The sequence below is a fragment of the Carassius gibelio genome, chromosome A10 (genome assembly GCF_023724105.1).
Source record: "Carassius gibelio isolate Cgi1373 ecotype wild population from Czech Republic chromosome A10, carGib1.2-hapl.c, whole genome shotgun sequence".
Taxonomy (NCBI): Eukaryota; Metazoa; Chordata; class Actinopteri; order Cypriniformes; family Cyprinidae; genus Carassius; species Carassius gibelio.
Genome location: NC_068380.1, coordinates 9444217 through 9460944, shown reverse-complemented (window position 1 = coordinate 9460944; position 16728 = coordinate 9444217). Strand labels below are relative to the sequence as shown.

At 39.0% G+C, this 16728-nt stretch overlaps 1 protein-coding gene and 1 long non-coding RNA gene across 3 annotated transcripts; one reads left to right on the top strand and one right to left on the bottom strand.

The window, feature by feature from the left end:
- Window positions 1-527: 527 nt before the first annotated feature.
- On the bottom strand, window positions 528-3781 carry LOC128021108 (uncharacterized). The gene is made up of 2 exons (XR_008185468.1): window positions 3657-3781; window positions 528-1696 (listed from the first exon to the last, which is right to left on the bottom strand). It is a non-coding gene; the product is annotated as an uncharacterized LOC128021108 (long non-coding RNA).
- On the top strand, window positions 1606-16349 carry LOC128021107 (roundabout homolog 4-like). 2 transcript variants are annotated; one of them, XM_052608045.1, is made up of 19 exons: window positions 1606-1807; window positions 5281-5607; window positions 6729-6886; window positions 7091-7211; window positions 7287-7425; window positions 7650-7777; window positions 7899-8014; window positions 8112-8343; window positions 8518-8639; window positions 9580-9751; window positions 9845-10027; window positions 10106-10148; window positions 10709-10824; window positions 11066-11386; window positions 11461-11559; window positions 11639-11777; window positions 13834-14088; window positions 14164-14495; window positions 15642-16349. In XM_052608045.1, the coding sequence occupies exons 1-19, from the start codon at window positions 1606-1608 to the stop codon at window positions 15860-15862; spliced, it is 3426 nt and encodes a 1141-aa protein (XP_052464005.1). In that variant the 3' UTR covers window positions 15863-16349. The 2 variants fall into 2 exon arrangements, with proteins under 2 accessions (XP_052464005.1, XP_052464003.1); XM_052608043.1 differs by lacking the exon at window positions 1606-1807 and adding an exon at window positions 3807-4070 and having other exon boundaries at window positions 15642-16348.
- Window positions 16350-16728: the final 379 nt, after the last annotated feature.

Genomic DNA, 16728 nt, shown 5'->3' with positions numbered 1-16728 from the left:
GTTAGTAGTGATGTTTAATGAATGAATTAATCATTCTTGAGAAAATTATATTTTAAATGAATTTACTGGCCTGATCCACAAAACTGGTCTGAATGTTGCATTCACAAATTCAACTGATGGAATGATCTGGTTACACCAGTTAAATAATTGATTATTAATCAATGACAACTTAAGTTCTGGTCTGTTTCACACACAAATCTATTGCATGTCATCAAAATATCTTATATAGAGAGCACAAGCTGTCTAATCCACTTTTTTGATACCTTAATCAGAGACTGAAGATACAATTTTCACAGAAATGGGTCCACACTGGTATTTGTGTAAAAGCAATGTGATTGTATATCAGAGGTAATATTTCCATAACCCATATCTCTGCCTGTGGCTTACAGTCTTAAATGAATTGGTAGGTTTGTAGAATTAAACCCCAATCAGGTCAGGTCTGTTAACTCAGCATGTTTCCTGTGTTCTTCTGTGCTTAAGCAGCAGGACTGGTGAGTGGAACACAAGACCAGACTGCAAGAGACAAATTGCTTTCTCGGTCCCATTTAATTCAGCCTCTGTGATGAGTGGGACACATACTGTGCAAGCAAAAGGTACAAATTTCTCCCTTTCTGCTTTTTGCTTTGTGAACGGTGAAAAAACTTTGTACGTATAAGAACCAAAAAAGAAGAAAAGAAAAGAAAAGCCCTGTGTTTTTCCTCCTCAGTAATCAAATTCAACCAGGTTTCTGTTGACTGATAATTGAAATGTTTAAGGGTGAAAATTTAAATGATCTCCACTTCGAGCGAAATGTCTTCACTTCGACAAATGAGAACGTTCCAGTTACATAAGTGATTCGGTCCACTCTCCTCTCCTCTCAGTGTAAAACAAGAAATTGTGTTGTGAAAGTGTGAATCCCACCCCAAGACAAAAGCCATCCTTCTCATGGCCGACAAGCAGCTAAAGCCATTGGAGAAGTTCTGTTTTGTTTGAAAACACTCCCTCTCTCATGCTTTTGAGAGAGTAGCTTGATGCAGAAATGAAGGGTGTCTACTCTTCCTTTTGTGGTAAAGACCAGTAGCAGTCAGGCAATGCATTTTCAGCCATTTGATGTTTTAAAGGGCAAAAGTGTTTGTTATTCTGAAGGATTTGATCAGTCGAATAGCAGACACTTGATTCATGGAACTGATCCCTTTCGGTATGGGAGATCCCCTTCAGTCCCCTCCACGTTCACTCCCGGGCCTTGTTTTCTGTCTTCGGGACGTGCAGAACGAATTACACAGATGTTGTTAGAGGAGACAGTCCCCATTCCTCTCCTCCTCTCCTGCGCTCCCAGCATGGAGCCTGAAACTTGTTTTTCAATCAGTTTCCACCAACTTCTTTCCAAAAAGAGAAAAGTGAGGCAAGAAAGAGGAGGGAGAGAGTGGAGGGAGTGCTAAATAAAAGAGGGAGGCAAAGTAAATACAAAGCATTGGTGGAATATAAAGAAAAAAACATTCTTTATAACAATCTCCTGATAATTTAGCACCAAAAGGACTGTGGGGAGAAGGGTGGATCGGTCTTAACCGCATTTGGGATGGTGTAGTGAAGGGTGCCGAGCCAGAGGAGAGGAGCTTTAAGCTGAAGATGCAGGTGTCAGCATGGCTTCTTTTGGTGGCATGGCTCTGTACCTGGACTGAAGCGGCTCGCCGGTGCCAATGCCAGTGTGTATGCCCACCTGAGGAGCAGATGGCACAGAGATCAGGGAAGTCAGAGGGGAAAGGGAACCTTCGCCATCGCCTGACGCATCAACGGGCATCACACAGGGACAGGGCCCATCGCAGGAAAGGTAAAACTAATGGATTTTTAGAGAAAGTTGCACTTTTAGGAAACTAAGTGGTGTAAAATTAATAATACAAATAGTATTTGCCTTTCAAATAAAGATTTTGCAAATATATGTATATATTTATGTTAAATCTATAAACTTGTGATAAAAGTTTGTCATTTTTATTCAGGACCCAATGGTGATTTTATTCAGATTTTATTATTAACCTAATGGCTTCGGCAGCCGATTTTGGGCGTATCAGCATGAGGTCCAAAGCATGAAATCAGAAAGACAGTGATTACTTGTTAAGTCTTTTTCAAGTCATTATTTTCACATGTGGACACTCTTGATTTAATTTGTATGGGAAGTGTGACAGTACCATACTGCATTCAGTTTGCAAGACTTTTTGAAGTTTTACTGTTTAAAAAAAACTTTCATTGGTGTAGTTTATAATATATTTGACCATTTAGTGAATAACTTTTGAAAACTGTAGAGAAATGATAACAGGGAAAAGGTTGCCGTTAAACCCATTTCCTCTTCCTCTGCTATTCTTGGTATAGTTTTTTTTTTGTTGTTCATTGTTGTATTTATTTGTAATAAACACCTGAATTAAACTCTAAAATCTATCAATCTATCTATATATACATATAGTTAAAACATAAATATCAAATATATATTAAAACCCTTTTTTTGAGCAGACCACTTGTTACTTATTAAAAGTATGCTTTATTCCTTTAGTCCTTTTTAGAATATAAATAAAATTACGCTCAAACACAGACATCGTTAAGGAATTCAAAAAGACTTGTTTATGAGTAAAACGTGTAGAAAAGTTACTCTAGGTGCTAAATCAGCCTGGAGATCTTTTGCGGTGCAGCTTTAATTCTGTGTTGTGGTATGCAGCCCCATAGTCCCTCAACATGTTTTGTTAGTCTCTGAATGCTGGTGATCCACAGGCCATCAAGGCACTGCTCTCTGGATCAATATATGTGTCCATCAGTGTGGCCTGCTCTTTTAGGCCACACAATGAACAGTTCTCTAAACAGCACTTTATTTATATGTGCCTTTCGAGAAAATGAACTGCCGCCACCTCTGCTTTTCTCTCCTATCCTTTTCTTTTTTGCTTTCGGTTTTCTCCTCTCTCTGTCTGACCCCCTTAGTGACCGTATTTACACATATAGTAATTGGAAGGAGCAAGTGTTGCTCCTCAGTATGGTAGCAGCTGTGCTTAACTTTCACCTTTTGTTGCCTCTTAATTTTTTTTCTTATATTTTGGTTGTATTATTTAAGAAACATGAATCTACAGCACAAGTATGTGATTTAATGGGAAAAGTTTCTTAAATCAGTTTCTTGAAACTACTGGTTCATGTCAGTATTAACAAATTTTTGTGGGATAATTTCATGCTGATTTTAAAGGGTCAGGATGGTTAGCAATAGCATCAGTTTGTATTCAGATATAATAGAGCAATTTGTGCAGATTACAAAATAAGTTTTTCTTGGCCGTGAGGTCTAATGCTTTCCTGCTTCTGTATGCTGTCATCACAAACATTTAATAGAGGTCTTAGCTCACACATTAAATTACTAGCTCAACTAATAGTGAAATCATACATGACCACCACCACCACCCTCCTGAAGTGACGACAAGAGTTGTCTAGAAGTTTCACTATGTAAAAAGTGTATGTAGAACAGAAGAAAAAACAAACCTCCTCGGTGTAACATACTGTAGGCCTGTGTGCAAATGTAACAAACACGATTTGGCCCAAAGTAGCCTACTATGTTTATACTACGTCGTCTTGAATTCAAAACAACACCTAAACAGAGGGCAAACGCACTACTCCGGGGGAACTTTATGTGTAGTCTCACATGTGTAGTTTACCTCACCAAATTGTTGGAGTCATTAGGTGGCACTGGCTCGTCCGTAAATCCGCTCGCCTCCAGTCATCATGTCATCATCATCATCATCATCATCATCAGCTCCTGCTGCTGCTGCTCCAGTCAGTCAGTCAGTCACTCACCGGGGCGGGCCTCAGTCCGGATGGCGCTCTGTTCAACACTCATACTAACTAAAACAACAGAGACATGACTGTGAAACCTGGAGATTTCAACTGAAATACCATTCCGTTATATAACCTAGAAACCTATTCATTGTCGTCGCGGATTTGTAACGCAGATAGTCTGACAAAAAAGCGATGCGTTTGTTTGTTTTCATAGACTGAATTCTACATCACACGTAAAATGAGATACTTTATCAAGCTTTTTTGGGTTTTGGGGATTATTTATAATGTTGAAGGTAAGTACAAAGTATATATATTCTTTTAAATGTAGAAACTAAATGTTTCAATCTAGAAACGATTCGTTTTATTTACTGGTTTTGATGCAATAATAACTAAATTAGAAATTGGATTGGATTATTTTTATATTATTATTGCGATGATAGTGGTATTTATTTATTTTTTTTGTGTGTGTTTGTGATTTAAATTATCACATTTAATTAAATTTTCTAGCGTTAAATGCGATCTATGCGTTCTCTCAAGAATAGATGTAAAAGATTTTTTATGCAAACAGTAACTTTATCTTTGAACCCCTTCATCGTTAACATTTCATTCTTTAACTCAAAAATTTGATACATACGTTAAAGGTATATGGTACGTTAAAACACCGCCTTTTAGAAATTTTATTTTGTGAAATTATGTTTCCAGAAGCCATCATAGACTGACATAAGCCTGTTTATAATCTAATGCAGAATCCATCTTTATGCACAAAACTATTAAGTTTCTCAAGACCCCATGTAGTATTTCACAATATACTGTGGAAAGTGCAGCTTTACTTTCTTCTTCTTCTTCTTCTTCTTCTTCTTCTTTTTTCTTGCAAACTTACAATGTTTTCCCCCAAATACAGTGAAAATGACATAGCAGGACTGTTTCTCTTGATTTCCTCTCTTTCAGGAAACCACCACATCGGAAACAATAGAAACTTTTAATAGCAGAACACATTTCTGCCAAGAATGAGATTCTGCTGAGATTCTCTATTGTGATCTTCACCCTATTACCTCCTCTTTTCATGCATCACGAAGACGTGCATTATTTCAGTTTGTTAAACAACATAATTGGAGTTTTACAGATTAAAGTTCCCCTAAATCCAATAGACAACAAGGACTTGTTATAAGACCAAACCAATTTTTTTTTAGTTTGTTAGTTTGTTTGTTTCAACGATAACATCTCATGCACATGTGATTGCCATGTTTTGGCTCGAGAGTACAAAGAGACAATGTAGTACACTGAAAGTGGGTCAATAATAGCAGAGGGCCATTCCCGCACTTGGTGCACAGGTGACGGATGTCCTGTTTGTTGGTCTATGACTTTGTTTGTGAGTGCTGGGCATTTGTTCCTCTCATAGTGGGAAAAACAGCCCCCCACTGCTTCCGTTCCATACAGGAAATGTGTTTCCTTTACTCATCCCAGGGTCATCTAGCCAAAATAATTTTCATTTCGGTTCTCCAGGTTCCAGGCCCATTTCAGATAGTGGTCTGCCTCGTATCATCCGCCATCCATCTGATGTGGTGGTCCGGGTGGGCAGTCCAGCCACGCTGTCCTGCAGGGCAGAGGGCAACCCTAAGCCCACCATCCAGTGGCTTAAAAATGGTCAACCACTTGATACGGACAAGATGGACGCGCATTCACAGCCTGTTGTTTTATCAGAAGGAAGTTTGTTCTTCTTCAGCGTCGTCCCTGGCCGAAAGAGTCAATCCCATGAAGCGGTATACGCCTGCGTGGCTCGCAACAGTGCTGGGGTCGTGACTAGCAGAAATGCCTCTCTTCATATAGCAGGTTTGATTCATGAGAAAGTGTGATCTTTTCTAATATTAAAGAGATAATTCACCTGAAAATGAAAATTCTCATTATTTACTCAAATGTTGTTCAGAACCTGGATGACTTACATTCTTCTGTGGATCATATAAGAACATATTTTAAAGAGCATTGTCAATACAGTGAAAGTCAGTAGGGTCTTGATGGTCAGTTGCCATCTAAACTCACCTGTTTTAGATCGACAGGCCTTGAAAACAACGAGTAATCCATCAAGACCTACTGGATGAGGATGAGGAAGCTTATTAAGATGATTCATGAGATTACTGGAGATCAGATGTCAAAGTTTGCCTTCCAGCCCGAAACAAACAGAGCACTAATTGAGCTCTGACAGCATGCTGTGTTTGTAGCCCAAATAGATTCCTCAGCTGGCTCGTTTCCATTCCACTGGATTGGAGCAGGACCAGATTGAGACATTAAATCAATGAAATAGCATTTTGCTTATACCGATTTAACTGCTAGATAATTTGAGACACCAACAAGCTATGTCAAGAGAGTTGACAAAAGACTTTGATTACTAAAGCAAAAGGGCCTTTTTGAGAAAAAGATAAGACATTCCTTCTCTGAAATGTAGCGACTGACCATTAGCATTTAAACTACCTTAAACTAAGATTTTTTTTTAAATAAATAATACAATTCAATTATTTTTTATATATACTTTAAAATGTATTTTACTCCTTTGATGGCAGAGCTGAATTCTCAGCATCATTACTCCTGTCTTCAGTGTCACATGATCGTTCAGAAATCATTCTAATATGATTATTTGGTGCTTCTTATTATTATCAATGTTGAAAACAGTTGTGCCTCTTAATAATTTTGTGTAAACTATGATATAGCATTTAATTATAAATATAAATATTTTGTAACATAAATGTCTTCTCTGTCACTTTTGATAAATTTACCAGACCCTTGCTTAATAAAAGTTCTTTCTAAAATAAAAATCTTACTGACCACAAACATTTGAACAGTAGTGTATATTAAGTTTTGAAACACACTATATGTATAGAGAGAGAACCCAACATATATATATGTTTTATTTAGCTAGTTATTATTCACTCATTCCACCCGCCTGTGTGATTTTTCAGCTCTGCGAGAAGAGTTCCGTGTGCAGCCCAGTGACGTGGAAGTAGCGATTGGCGAGGTGGCTGTGATGAACTGCAGACCACCTGTTGGATATCCTGAGCCCAACGTAACCTGGAGGAAAGACGGGACCCTAATCAACAGCAGCAATGAACATTACACTGTGAGTGCAAAATATACTCTAATAAGATTCTGTTTTCTTATTTAATGGGTTTGATTTATCAGTTAAAGTCTTCTCCATGAGAACTCGTCCCTGTGTATGTCTGTAGAAGGCAGTATAACACAGAAAGTGAATAGAGAGCTAGACCTGAACAGATAGACTGAACAGTGTTTTGTGTGCCTGGATTCTGTGTATCTGTTTGTATAGGAGCTGAATGGTAAACTGATCATTGCTCCAGCCCAGAAGAATGACTCTGGAGTTTACAGCTGTATAGCCTCAAACACAGCTGGAGTGAGAGAGAGTCGTGCGGCTCGGCTGTCTGCATTAGGTGAGACTATCATTGCTCTGAAAGATTAGGAATAACTCATGCATTTTGACTCATACATCTGACCTTCTTCCTCAGCTATGCCAGTGTTATTACGTAAACCAGAGGATGTTTCAGTGCAGCTTGGAGCGTCTGCACAGTTTTTCTGTAAGGCTGATGGAGACCCAATTCCTTCTGTAGAGTGGAGCCGAGAAAAAGGACCTTTACCCAGTGGCAGGTCAGATGCATGCACAGACCCTTCATAATAACCATCACAGTGATGCTCATTGTACATCATGTTTTAATAATATAGAATCAGTATAGTAATATAGACCCACTGCAGTACCTAAAAAGAACCTCCAGGGGTTTGCAGCCCCCTAAGTAAAAATCCCAGATGCATAAGGATTGTGAGATTCCTTATAATTTACATTCTTAATCTTACATCGCAATTGCATTTGCCAGATATTTAATCAACCCCGACCACAGTCTGCAAATCCACTATGTGATGGCGCAGGACGCGGGCAGCTACACCTGCACTGCGGAAAATAAGCTCGGGGTGTCTGTGGCCAGTGCACAGCTTCTTGTAGAGGGTAAGAATGCATGTAATCAGTCAATTAACAGCACTTAAACAACTTCCCAGCATGCCATTTGTATCCCACTCACCTTGTTTAGATAAGTGATGTCTTATGTGATGGCTAATATATGTAACAGATGCAGGAATCACCAGCCTGAGAGACTTACACAAGGAGCTGTCTGCCTTACGCGTGAGCCTGGAGAACGTCACAGTTATGAGTACCGCCTCCAACATGTCTCAAGTTACGTGGAGGGTAATACAGTTCAGTCACCACACTTTAAATAACTGTGTTTTCTTAAGTAACATTTTAAGATGGCATCACAAGTGTTCTGTTGTCTTTCTGTTTGTAGTTGCAGTCGTCTGTGTCACAGCCTCATTATCTTGAAGGCTTTGAGGTGCTGTATCGCTCTCTCCTGCCGGCCAGCTCAGACTGGACAGTTCAAAGGGTTCCTCAGCCTGGCCTTCACACACACGTGGGACCTCTGAAGCGAGGCTACAAGTACGAGTTCAAAGTCCGACCTTACGGCAGCAGCTTGTATGGCAGGGATAGCAACACCAGACACTTACGAGTGCCAGAGATAGGTGAGAATATAAATGACCTTATTCATATACAGTACCATGGCATTTGCAGGGTACTCCTAAGTACTTCAGTCGAGGGGTGGTATTGTTAACTAAGAGACTTTAAAATTGTATAAATTGTATTAACCCCAAACAATTGGAGTAAAACCAAACTGTAACCATGTGCCTGGTTCACAGTCCCCAGTGCACCACCTCAGGATGTGTCCATATCAATGCCCACTGACAGTAATGACACAGTGCACCTCAGCTGGGAGCCTCCGCCTCATGATGCTCACAATGGAATCATTCAGGGATATCAGGTATTATAGCGTAAAGACACTCGTTGTGAAACAATGCTAATATTGCCCTGAGAGGCATTCTCTCCAGTAGATATGGAGGAATTTTTAAGAGAAAAGTTTTTTTTCTCTAGTTCCAAAATATCAATTTAATTTTAGTTTAATGAAAATTCATGTTTAATCAAAAGAAGCCTGGAAGCAGTTAAATAATTCCTATTTTCAGCCTAAGACACTTCTAGACTGTCTGATCACATAGAAATTACATGACCCTGCCAAAATCAACCATTTCAGATCGGTTGACTGCTACAAAAAAATACACTGTTTCTAGTATGCCACAGTAGAGTCCTGCATGGGTCTGTATTTGGAGATCGGCGCCCACCCGTACCCGCAAAGTTCAGCACCAGATCTGACCGGTCACCCGTGATAATATAAAATCGTCCACAGTCCCAGGTTTAAGTTGCGTTCTCCATTCTTGAATTACAGATCCAGCTGTGGAAAAGTCTCTCTCTCTCTCCGCAGTGGCGGTGATGTGATGGGTCAAATGTCATATCGTTGTTGCATTTGTGTACAAATATTGCACATATTTTTCATCTGCGCTACTACCCGCCCGCAAGGAGTTAGTTATCCACCCTCATCCCCACCCGTGAATTTTAGGAATGTCAAAATCCACCCGTTTCAGCCACTTTTATGCGGGTATCCGCGTGTACCTGACCCGTTGCAGGACTCTATTCCACAGTTTAGTTTCGGATCACAAAACTGATGCATATTTTCCACTAATTTATTTGTTGCTATCTATATAAGCATTAGCAGAGACTGCTGCACCATTACATTTTGAGTTCCCACTTCAGTCTATTGTTGTGATAACATATTGACATGAAATCACATAAAATTCAAATATACATACATATATATGTAATATGTAGCAGCCTGCTTGATTTTACTAAGCTGTTCTACTTTGTGACAGGTGTGGTGTGTGGAGACTGAGGAACAGAATACTTTTAACTGGACAGTGGACAGTGGAACACACAGTATTGAGATCAGCACACTGCAGCCTGGCAAGCTGTTCTGGGCCACGGTGGCTGCCGTTAACGGGGCAGGAGTGGGGGTCCAGAGCGATCCATACAAACTGCTCATAGGTTAGTGAAGAAAACACTAAGGTATGAAACAATAATTTTAAAGTGTAATCTACCGGTACTCGATATGTTATTTTGTCGCTCTTTCTTTCCCAGAGTCGAGGCTGGAGGCGACACCTTATCAGACAGGCATACTCAGTATGTCTCACTTCCTTGCTGTGATTAAAAAGCCGGTAATCATTGGCAGCGTTGGCATCCTCCTGTGTGTTTTGATGATTACTGCCGTGTTTTTGTACAGGAGACATGTCAGACCCACCAACCTGAGAGGCAAACGCTCAGGTAATCTATAATAAAGTCTTGATTTATTTTTGTTTATCTATACACACATAATCATAATTTTCACTTTTTTATTTGTAGGCTTATATGGACTTGAAATTGAAGATCACATCATCAAACACAGGTAAAAATGTAGATGTTTGATTTAAAAAGACAATAATGGAAGCATTGTTCAGTGATAATACTATTGAAATTTGAAATATACCACAGTGCTGCATGATAACCATGTTCATATACAATTGTAAAAAAAAAAAAACATTTTTCCACGACACATTTCCAAAAAGTACACTAAATGTTGATTTTAATATATGGACCAGCTAGTAACTATGGAATCTAATTTCTATAGAAGCTCATCTCTTTATTTCACATGAGAAAAAAGCCATGCTTTGATAAAACTAACTTATGAGATAAAAAAAATCTAAATGATGACATACCAAGTTGCAGTTATGAGATAGTCTCCTTATAGTACATTTTAAATAATAATAATTTATTGTATCATAATTATGACAATATCTCATTTGTCAATTTACTTTTTATCTCATAATTTCAACAATTCATCATTTTTACTGTTTATCTCAAAATAGTAATTTACCGAAGCATTATTTTTTTTCTTATGTAATACTATACTTGTTAAATAGGCTTCCATGAGTAATTGCGACACCATCCTTATAATGTCATTTCTAGAATGGCAGCACCAGACTCTCCGTGGATCTCTGGAGGCTGGAGGCCAGATTCCAGCAGTGAGCCCAAGCAGGGCCTTTGGACCCCGAGTCAAGAGAACTCTGGCTTGCGGAGGACCAGTAAGTCATGATTTTAGTTAATATACATAGTCATAACCTTCTCACGAGTTTCAAACCTCACCTACTATTCTTTTTTTCCTCTCGTCATCTCTCTTGATGACAGATATGTCCGTAGAACCTTAAAAAAATGCCTGTCACCCCTGACGTCATGACTCTGCGGAGTCCTCTTCAACTCTAATTACCGTTGACATCTTGGCGCATTATGCAAATCAGTCTGTGTTTTTTACCCCCCTACTGACAGCTCTGCCCATTATGGCTAAAAAGGACACCAACCATGTACGGTCAGCCGTACCGATTGTACCAGACAATTGTGGCGTCTATGGCACCTTTTATATGGATCTTACCGGCAAGGAACTGCAGACATTTAATAGTCCAGGACGCGGTCCTAGAATGCCCCACAGCAAATCTCCGCTGCATAACTCCGAAACTGTTCGAATCACTGAACCCATCGTCAAAACTGCTGTTGTGAGGGAAGTGCAGGCATTGCCATGGAGACGTGTCCTCCCTGCCCAGCCCAGCATGGGAGTTCTGAAGGAATCATGGGAGAAAAATTACAAGCGTGGTGAGACATTCATTCATTCAGCGAGTTATTTGCATTTATTTTGTCCAGCACTAACACAATTTGTCTACTTTCAGAGCTGCATGCTGTAAAAAGTGCCCCACTAATGCCTGCTAGTCTGGCAGTGTGCAGTGCATCGAGTAACCATCAGCAAAGATTCAATCAGCACCCTGCAGGTTCAAACATTAGCATGTCCAAATTCTGTTATACAATCTATTTATTTAATCTGTTCAAAGCTGGTCTACATTCCATTAGGTGGTGTATCGGAGCCTGTGAAGCCGCTGAGTTCTTCACGTATCCTGCACTACTCTGCCTCTCTGCAACTGGTGGACATGTTACCCAGCCCTCCATCTCTTCCTGTGGAGGACAACTACAGCCTCAGCTCAGAGGACGAGTGAGAATCACATTATACCCAAAGCAAAATTTAAATCTTCAATGATTTTATTGCTCATTTATAACCCAGCAGAACTTTATAATAAGGTTAAATTGGTTAACTTTAGATAATGCATTATATATCTTTAAGTCACAATGAATTAAAGTTAAATGGATAGTTCACCCAAAATGAAAATTTGGTTATCTATTTACCTATGCCCAAACCTCAAAGACTTACTTACTACATAACAGAAGATGTTTTGAAAAATGTCTCTGGGTTTATTTTGTGTGTGTTAGGTGGGGGGGTATTTTTAGCCTATGAAGGTCAATGGGTTCCAGTATTCCAACATTCATTCTTTATCATTTTGAAGAAGTCATACAGATATGGAATGACATGAGGGCGAGTAAATAAATGATGACGGAATTTACATTTTTGGGTGAACTTTAAATGTTACTTTATAACTTTATAAAATACTGCATTTTAACATTTCAAATGATATAAATCGCTGTTTTGGTTACATAAAGTAATGAAACTTTACTGTAAAGTAGTGCCGTTATGTGGTTTAAAGGTATCGCCTCTGTGCCATGTTTCCCTTAAAGTAGAAGAAATAAAACTAAGCACAAATGAGACAATCATTGACATGCTAAAAGAGCTATAAAAAAATGTGGGAAACAAAATTCTTATGATTTGGTCTGGAAAGAGTTTGATGTAAGACTTTTGCAGGTGTCAAGGGAAATCAGAGCACAGTATTTGACATCTGAATCTATAAAGGAGACATGAGATCACTAGGGTCTTTCTCTGAGCAGAAACTTCTAAGAAGCTATAAATTCATCTATTTGCTATCCATTTGATCTCATAGCTATCTAGGAGAAACCATTAAAGATAAGAAAGTGATCTCATTTGTGATTTTTCTTCCCTGTAGGCAACAGTATTCAGCAGAACGCTTTGAAGTTTTAGGTTCCTGTTTATCAGAGTTCAGTTCCTTCTCAGTGCACAGAAACAAACTAGAACTTTAGATTGTCTTTCTTTTCAAGGCGGCTTCTTAAACGGTCATAAACTTCAGTTTCACCATTGTCATAGCAGGATGCGAGTAGTGGAAAATCGCTACTGCCACAGAGCTCAAGATTTGTGTCCATTTCTCATTATATTTGTCATTATACCATGAGAAGAGAGAAGTCTACTTTTGTCTCTCTACTCCAATTTAGTTTGTAGCTCAATTTTGTATTCTCGTCTATGGTTGAACTACTGATGGCAGATGGAATATTCTGATGATGCTTTTCTGGACTTTGACAGTGTTATTTACTTGGTAGTCTATGGGACAGTCTCAAGATTCCCGGTTTTTAGCCAAAATATCTTAAATTGTGTTCCGAAGATGAACAAAGCTTTTATGGGTTTCCTTTTGGGGTGGAGTATCCCTTTAAATGAAGGCCACAAATGAATAAAAAATGAAGCTGAATTAGTAAACCATGGGCATGACTTGCTAACAAGTGATCAAATGAATAAATCATGGGATGTCCTCTGCAGGGCTCCATAGTAAAGTTATTTTCATTAGAAATGCAGCAGACATAAACAATTAGCCTGCTAGCTTAGCAAAAACTCTACACATACAGTATGTTCAATTATACTAGAAAAGCTTATAATTGAACATTTAGGTTGGGTAAAGGTTTAAACTTACAGGTTAAATGTGTAACATTATGCTACGCTAATATGCTGATCGATTAGCATGCAGAAGTAAGATAACTAAAAAATATGAGAATTGTTTAATAACTTAGCAAATACCTTGCACATATGTTCAATTATACAATAAAACCTAATAATTTAACATTTGCCTGTGTTGAAGGCTGCTACGGTATGCTAAGCTAATATGCTAAGCAGTTATCATGCAAAACGAAACTAATCAGAAAGGTTAAGGTAAAAGGTAGGTAAAATCTATAAGTTTTATACTATTATAACAGCAGACGTAGCAATGCCAGAAATACTAGGTGTAGTATGTTAGTATGAGTGATATGCTAGTATTTAGTCACTGGTTAGAAAGGAAACATGATTATGATATGCCCATCTATATCTGATCCCCCAGGTCTACCAGATCCACCAAATTGACAGTTGACATCGGCTCTCTGCAGTCTGTGTGTACGGCATCTGGGCTCCAGGGTCCCGCTACGGCCACAACAGGCTGTCCAAGCCACCACAGTCCAGCCCAGCCAAGCCCGACCTTCAGCCACCTTTCCTCTGCCTCCTTATGTCTTTCCAATGATGACTACCAGGACACCACGCTCAGTACTCAGGGCCACACTCAATACATGGAGACCAGCCTCAAACCACAGGGGCAGAGGTAAAAGAACATCTGAAAGAGCATTTATCTGAAGAAACTATCAAGCCAAGGGCTAATTTTGATGTCTCCCAACAGTACGTCCCATCAAAGTTCTCCTTCAATGCCCCATCCGTTCTCTCCCACGCCCACATTTGGTTACATCTGTGGGCCTGCGGAACGGGAGATGGATGTAGAGCGGGAGTCTCAGCCAGTCGGCCTCAGGAGAGCTACCCTGAGGAGCACGCAATCAACTTGCTGTAGCGAATGGGAGGGTTCGTTGTGGAACGGCTGGGGTTCAGTGTCAGAGAGCAACATGACAAGCGCTCGAACGAGTATCATCAGCTGTTCTGACTACTCGTTCATAAACGATGCAAATTTTGCCCGCATCCTGGCTATGACAGCCGAATCCACGAGCGGTACTTTATCAGGCAAGATACAAACTCTCTTCAACCTCTGTAGAATTAGGTTGTTGTACTGTATTTTATTGTCTCCACATAATTCAAGTACTAAGCTGGTCAACAGCAAGTACAGATGTAGTTTTCAGATACGTCCACTAGGTGGAACAATCTGCTCATGCTATATAGAGTTTCATGGCTTTATCAGCAAGTCCACACAGATTCAGAGTTAGTTGACATGTAGTTGCAAAGCTACTTACAGTAAGTAGAATGTCTAAAGTGTATGCAGTGTAAATCTATAAAAAAAATATTTGCATAGTCATCAAAAAGTATTGTTTAAATATCTGCTTTCAATTTAGCTCATTTAAAATGATTCATAATTTTGTGTATACAGTGCAACCAAAGTATTTGGTCACTTAAAAATGTCTGAATATCACTGCATTAAATAAAGCGTCAAAGCAAGTGGCTTTTATTCTAAAGAAAGACAACACAAGCAAAAGATGTTGCTAGGTTTTAAATGAAAAATTAGGATTTTAAACACTTTCAGCTTGTCAAATCTTAATGGAACATGTTCGTAGTTAATGTGATAAATTACACCTAATTGTTATCTAATGTATTAACATTCAGACTATTTAAAATGGCACTTAAGTAGCTTGTTGCATAACTAGAGGGGTGAACTGTATTTGGGATGAGAAGTTTCATTGTCAAATCAGATTCACGAGGCACTGCAGCATTACTCTTCCCAATGAGACAGTGAAAAATAGCAGCGCTACTTTGGTACAATGAGAAATAAAGGGATTTGAGAGCCTGCCTGCAAATTGTCTGAGCTCCCCCATCATCCTCTCTGAAGTTTCAGCAAATCAATCATGGCTTTCAAAAGAGAAACCTACTGGGATTTTCCTCTTTCCATTTGCTGATTGTTTCCCCCTTTCTCTCGCTCCCTGTCTGTCTTTCAATCTCTGTGAATGCATCAGGTTATATGACTAGTACATTGTAACTGATGAGTTCAGCACCATTGTGCATTATCATTGAGTGTTATAATGGTAAAATTGACTTGTACGTCTTTATACGCGCTAACAGAATGCTTTTCTTTGTGTATTTTATACCTATGTGCACGCATATGCATTCATCTGCCTTGATTTCCTTTGTGATGTGTATGTGATCGTGCATTTTCTGCAGATTCCTCCCCGCCTGCATCCCCCCTGAGTGTTCTGTTCCCCCCTCGAGATTGTTTTGGAGAGGTGGAGCCGCTGCCTGTGTGGGACTGGAGCACAGCGTGGGTGGAGGAGTTGGAGGCCCGGTTAAAAGCCTCCAACAAGGCCAGAATCACTGCTACATCTAGCCGACACTCAGGGATTGAGCGCTGGAGAGGACATCTGGAAACCCCCTCGCACCGATGATCGACTTGCACATGCCTAGGGGTCGTTTATGGACTACATTTCCCTGTATTCCTCAGGGCAACCCCCATTTCTTGTAGTTTTGATGGGCTTGGGTATGTAGCAAGGTTAAATATAAGAACACACTGCTGCAATGTACAGTAGGTGCAGTTGAGTTGTACCACACTATAATAAAGACTATTGTACAGGATGTTCATATTGGCATTCAACGAAATGTAAATAAAGCAATTTTATTTAATAATACTCCACTTACAATTTTACAAAATCATATATGCTTTTATACGACAAGGAAAAATACACAAGAAATATTATACAAGATGCTTTAGTATTTTACAATTATTTTTAAAATTATTTTATAATTTAAATCTTAATTTACTTAAAATAATAGTTAATTTTGCATATAAATCAGAATGTAATTTAACTAAATGTTAGCAATTTTAGACCAATTTTTTAAAAACAAAAAGTAATTTTTATTGTTGATTGTTTTTTGTTTTTTACGTACATCAAATATTTCTCACAATTGCTGTACTAATAAAAAGTTTCATTTTAATGACTTTTATTTTTACTAAATGCCTTTTTTAAAAGTTAATAAAAAGATCATAAGTGGATATTTCATCACAAGTATCTGCCTCTCAGATTACTATGACATATGTTTGTGTTTGTTGCTTGTGTGTCCGACTGTTTTGTAGTTAAGGGAGCACAAGAGGTCTGTCAAGAGAACATGTACGGCCCTCCAGATCACTAATCCTCACCGCAAGCCAGCAGAACCAAATCAGACAACCCTAGACACCCGCTGGACACACACACACACACACACACTCACAGAAAACACAAGTGACCATGGCATGACTGCAGAGGGATTATCGCTT

Excerpts from the sequence above, each read along its gene's own strand:
- LOC128021107 (XM_052608045.1), top strand. The coding sequence starts at position 1,606 with ATGCAGGTGTCAGCATGGCTTCTTTTGGTGGCATGGCTCTGTACCTGG. Across the intron at positions 8,640-9,579 it reads GAATCATTCAGGGATATCAG|GTGTGGTGTGTGGAGACTGA; the intron begins GTATTATAGCGT and ends ACTTTGTGACAG. Across the intron at positions 11,560-11,638 it reads ATTCAATCAGCACCCTGCAG|GTGGTGTATCGGAGCCTGTG; the intron begins GTTCAAACATTA and ends ACATTCCATTAG.